The sequence below is a fragment of the Eimeria necatrix genome, genomic scaffold (assembly GCF_000499385.1).
Source record: "Eimeria necatrix Houghton genomic scaffold, Enh_scaff913, whole genome shotgun sequence".
In the NCBI taxonomy this organism is placed as follows: domain Eukaryota; phylum Apicomplexa; class Conoidasida; order Eucoccidiorida; family Eimeriidae; genus Eimeria; species Eimeria necatrix.
The window spans coordinates 1-5,000 of record NW_013654712.1 but is presented as its reverse complement, the minus strand read 5'-3'; the positions used below and the strand labels follow the sequence as shown (position 1 = coordinate 5,000).

The 5,000-nt window shown below is 57.7% G+C and overlaps 3 protein-coding genes across 3 annotated transcripts; 1 reads left to right on the top strand and 2 right to left on the bottom strand.

Moving 5' to 3' along the window:
• Positions 1-143: 143 nt before the first annotated feature.
• On the bottom strand, positions 144-1,868 carry ENH_00082660 (hypothetical protein, conserved; the record flags this gene model as incomplete). The annotated part of the gene is made up of 1 exon (XM_013583387.1): positions 144-1,868. One exon carries the CDS (start codon positions 1,866-1,868, stop codon positions 144-146), a length of 1,725 nt encoding a protein of 574 aa, XP_013438841.1.
• A 457-nt stretch (positions 1,869-2,325) lies between these two features.
• On the top strand, positions 2,326-3,483 carry ENH_00082650 (hypothetical protein, conserved; the record flags this gene model as incomplete). Its single annotated transcript, XM_013583386.1, has 4 exons — positions 2,326-2,338; positions 2,472-2,917; positions 3,139-3,282; positions 3,442-3,483. The coding sequence occupies 4 exons, from the start codon at positions 2,326-2,328 to the stop codon at positions 3,481-3,483; spliced, it is 645 nt and encodes a 214-aa protein (XP_013438840.1).
• Positions 3,484-4,617: 1,134 nt separating this feature from the next.
• On the bottom strand, positions 4,618-5,000 carry ENH_00082640 (hypothetical protein; the record flags this gene model as incomplete). The annotated part of the gene is made up of 1 exon (XM_013583385.1): positions 4,618-5,000. A coding segment is annotated over one exon (383 nt), but the record flags the coding sequence as incomplete, so codon positions are not given.

The following is a 5,000-nucleotide window of genomic DNA, read 5'->3' as shown; positions in this document are numbered from 1 at the left end:
CCGCCTGGCTAGCGGGCGGCTTGGCTAGCTAGCTAGCTGTGCACTTTGACAAAGGCACCCACCTCTAGGCAGCAGCAGCTATTGCTGCTGCTGCTGTTGCTGCTGCTGCTGCTGCTGCTCCTGCTGTGCGCAGTAGCGACTCCCTAGATTTCTTGCTTGACTCGAGCTCCCTCCAAATTAAGCTGCTGCTGCTGCTGCTGCCGGTGCTGCTGCTGCTGCCGGTGCTGCTGCTGCTGCTGCTCGTGCTGCTGCTGCTGCTGCTGCTGCTGCTGCTCGTGCTGCTGCCTTGCTAGCCGTTCCTGCTTAGCAGGACTCCCTCCCTGGTGCTGCTGCTGCTCTTGCTGCTGCTGCTCCCTCTGGGGCTCTTCAGAAAGCTGCTGCAGCTGCAGTTCTTGTAGCTGCTGCTGCAGCAGCAGCAGCAGCTGCCGGTTTGCTTCCGATAGCAATGGCTGCTGCTGCTGCTGCTGCAGCAGCACCTCCAGGTGCTGCTGCAGCGCCTCAGGAGCAAACGTTGCCTGTACGTACAGCCCGTTGCTGCAGTTCCCTCCTATTGCTTGAATGCTGCTGCTGCTGCTGCTGCTGCTGCTGCTGCTGCTGCTGTGCGGCAGCCCCAATGTGATCCTCATGATGACAATCTTTGCTGCTGCTTCTGCTGCTGCAGAGGGGAGCGGGCAGGCAGAGTTTTGCAGCCAGGAAGTTGCTGCTGCAGCAGGCGAGAGGTCCTGCTGCTGCTGCTGCTGCTGCTGCTGCTGCTGCCTTTCCCGGGCGTACTGCTGCTCCTGCTGCAGCAGCAAAGCCTCCGTCGACAGCCGCCGCTTGGCCGTGGCTAGCTCTTGCTGCTGCTGCTGCAGCAGCTTGCGCTTCTTAGCAATGCTTTGCTGCTTCCGCAGCCGTCTCCGCCGCAGCAGCCGGCTGCTGCTGCTGCTGCTGCTGCTGCTGCTCTTCTTCTTGCTTGAAGAGCAGCGCGCTGGGCTGCTGCTGCGGCTGCTGCTGCTGCTGCAGCTAAGGGACTTTGCAGCAGCAGCAGCAGCTGCTGCTGCTGGGAACTCAAGGCTCACGGACTCCGCTGCTTCTTCTGCTGCTGCTGCTGTTCTGCCAGCTGCGGCTGCAGCAGCAGCAGCTGCTGCTGAAGTCTCAGCAACTGAGTAAGAGTCCTCAGCATCTCCACTTTTTGCTGCCAAGCTGCTGCTGCTGCTGCTCGCCGTGCTGCAGAACTCTACAACTTTGCGGCAGGCATCAGATGGCGGCCGCTGCTGCTGCTCGTGCTGCTGCCGTTGCTGCTGTTGCTGCTGCTGCTGCTGCTGTTGCTGCTGCTGCTGCTTCTGTTTGTCCATCGAGGAGACCTGCTCTTGTCTCCTAGCGCTGCGGCTCACCAGCAACTGTTGTTGCTGCTGCTGCTGCTGCTTCTGCAGCAGATGGCGCTGCTGCAGCAGCAGCTGCTGCTGCAGCAGCTGCGATAGAGCTGTGTCCCTCAGCCGCAGGACCACCCGCAGATCCGGGGTCTTGCTGCTGCTGCTGCTGCTGCTGCTGCTGAAAAGTGCATTGGCTTGCTGCTTGTTCTGCTGCTGCTGCTGCTGCTGCTGCAGCTGCGGAATGCGCGGCTGCTGCCGCGAGTCAAAGAGGGCCTGCCACTGCAGCAGACAAGCCCATGCTGTTGCTGCTGCTTGCTGCAGCTGCTGCTGTGCTGCTGCTGTCCACGGCCTCTGGTGCTGCAGTTGCTTCTGCTGCTGCTGCTGCTGTTGCTGCTGCTGCCCGTAGGGCCAAGGCAGGCGGAGCAGCTGGAGGGCGTCTACGGGCAGCGGCGGCTCTTCGGCTTGCTGCAGTTGCTGCTGCTGCTGCTGCTGCTGCTGCTGCTGCTGCTGACGCATTTAAACTCAAAGAAGGGACAAGACGGCGAGCAGCAGCAGCAGCAGTTGTCGATCCCTCTTAGCCTGGTGCTGGTGGTGGCCGTGGCTAGCGCCCAGCAGCTGCTGCTGCTATTTCTGCTGCTGCTGCTGCTGCAACTGCTGCCGTTTCTGCTGCAACTGCTGCTGCTGCTGCTGCTGCTGCTGGCGACGCGGGCCCTTCGCCCCAGCAAGGGGGCTGTTATCTGCATTAGGTGCGGCTGAGTCTGCTGCTGCGCTGCTGAGTGCTGCAGCACCAACGGCAGCAGCAGCAGCAGCAGCTCGAGAGCATCAGAGTCCCTAAAGAAAAGAAAGAGCTGCTGTCAATCATCTAAGTGTGCTAACACCAGCAGCAAAGGAGGTCTTTGCTGCTGCGTCGCATGCAGCAGCAGCAGCAGCAGCTGCTGCTGCTGCTGCATGCAGTGCAGCAGCCGCCACTCCCATGGCTGCTGCTTGTCAGCCCCGACAGATTAAAGATGAATTAAGAAAAGATAGACTGTTTTGAACAGCAGCAGCATTAACAACAGCAGCAGCAGCAGCAGCAACAACAGCAGCAGCTGTTGCTGCTCCGGCTGCGCTGCGCTGCAGCAGCGCGGTGTCTCCGGGCGAGAAGGGGCTTGCTGCTGCCTCCAGCAGCAGCAGCAGATTCAGCAGCAGCAGCAGCTTCAGCAGCAGCAACAAGAAAGTCGGCACCAGTTGCTGCAGCAGCAAACACGCACGCACATTACCAGCAGCAGCAGCAGCAGCAGCAGCAGCAGCACCTGTTGCGCTGCAGCATTCGTATTAAGGCCGCGTTTAAAGGCAGCAGAAGCAGCAGTGCAGCAGTGCTCATGCAGCAGCAGCAGCAGCAGCAGCGGCGCCCGCCTGTTGCTGCTGGCAGCAGCAGCAGAAGGGCAGCAGCAGTCTCGAGTGGGAGCCGCAGCGGCAGCGCCTCTGCAGCAGCAGCAACTCAGCAGCAGCAGCAGCAGCAGCAGCGAAGGTCACTGCAGCGAAAGAGGCAGCAAACCTTTCATGTCTCGGACATACCAGAGGCTGTGAGTACTAATCCTGCTGCTGCTGCGGCTGCTGCTGCTGCTGCTGCTGCTGCTGCTGTGAACTTCAGTATTATTGTTGATTCAGCTGCTTATCTCGTTCCTTCTGCTGCTGCTAGGCCTTCTCCTGCTGCTGTATCTTTTGCTGCTGTTCGTCGCCTCATTCAGCTTTGCTGCTGCTGCTGCTGCTGCTGCTGCTGCTGCTGCTGCTGCTTGTGGCTTAGGCTCTTGCTGCGCACCCGTCGCTGGCTCGCGAGCTGCTGCTGCTGCAGCAGGCAGAAGCAGAAATAGAAAAGGGGACAGAGCAGCTAACAGCAACTTTGAGAGACACAGTAAACCCCTGCTTAACAGCAAACGCCAATAGGCAGGTGGGCTGCTGCTGCTGCTGCTGCTGCTGCTGCTGCTGCTGCTGTTGCGGCTGTTGGGGCTGCTGGTGTTGCGGCTGCTGCTGCTGCTGCTGCTGCTTGTCGCGGGGCTGGTCATGCGGGTGCTGCTGCTGCTCCCCGGTTGCTGCTGCTCTTCGTGAGGCTGAACGTGCTGCTGCTGCTGCTGCTGCTGCTGCTGCTTAGCGCGTTGCTGCTGCTGTTAGTGTGCGAGGTGCTGCTGCTTCTGCTGCTGCTGCTGCATACACTGTTGCGCTGAGGTGCTGCTGCAGCTGCTGCTGGCTGTGTTGGCACTGCTTCTTTGAGTGGTGCTGCTGCTGCTTGTGCTGCTGCTGCTGACCCCGCGCAGATAGCGCTGCTGCTGCTGCTGCTGCTGCTGCTGCTGCTGTTGCTGCTGCGCAAGCATTTCTGTACTTCATTCCTTCATCTCTTTGCACTTCTGCCTCTGCTGCTGCAGCCTATTTATTTATTTATTTATTTATTTAAATTTATTTATTTATTTATTTATTTATTTATTTATTTATTTATTTATTTATTTATTTATTTATTTAAATTTATTTATTTATTTGCAGGCGCTGCCGCTGCAGCTGTCTCGTTCGCGGCTGCGGCTTTTTGTTTATAACACTCACGCAAATCAACCTGCTGCTGCTGCTGCTGCTGCTGCTGCTGCTGCTGCTGACTTGCATGCGCCGCACTTCCAGCGGCCCCCGGCGAACCAGCTGCAGCCCCCTGCTGCTGCTGCAGTTGCTGCAGCAGCAGCCGCAGCAGCAGCAGCGCCGCAGCAGCAGCAGCAGCAGCAGCAGCAGCAGCTAAATGCCCTTCCTCAACCAACACTTACTTCTTTGCTGCACGAGCCGCCGCCCTCTTGGTCTCTCTACATAAAGGGACAGTCTCTAGACAAACAGGTTTGCTGCTGCTGCTGCTGCTGCTGCTGCTGCTGCTGCTGCTGCTGCTGCTGCTGTTGCTGCTGCTGCTGCTGCTGCTGCTGCTGTTGCTGCTGTTGCTGCTGCTGCTGCTGCTGGTGCGGCGTAATCACACCTACTTCTGTGTATAGACAGCTGGCGAGTCTTTTTATTTGTTCTTAATAAATAAATAAATGATTATTTATTTATTTATTTATTTATTATTTTATTTATTTATTTATTTATTTATTTATTTATTTATTTATTTGTTTATTTATGTTTTTATTTACTAACAAGTTGTTGGCGACTAGCGAGTGGCTCGCGGAGTCTGTTTTTGCTGCTGCTTCCTTTTCTGCTGCTTTTTCACTTGCTGCTGCTGCTGCTGCTTCACTTGCTGCTGCTGCTGCTGCTGCTGTTCTTATGCTGCTGCTGCTGCTAATACGTCTTCCATTTCGAGTGCGTTTTCGCCGTTTTGGCCGCTGCTGCCGCGCTTTCCCCGCTGCTGCCGCTGCTGCTGCTGCTGCTGCTGCTGCTGCTGCTGCTGCTGCTGCAGGAGAGCAGCAGCAGCTGCTTGTCTTCCTTCTTCGAGAAGATCCTGGTGCTTTCGGAAGCAGAAAGTGTTGCCTGGCACTGGGGGGGCGGAGGGCCTGTTGAAGAACTTGTAATTCAGCGCCAAGGAGATAAGCCCCTCAGCCTTCAAATTCTGCTGTTCATTCGCCACAAACTCCCGGCCTTTGCGGTCTGCTGCTGCTGCTGCTGCTGCTGCTGCTGCTGCTGCTGCTGCTGCTGCTGCTGCTGCTG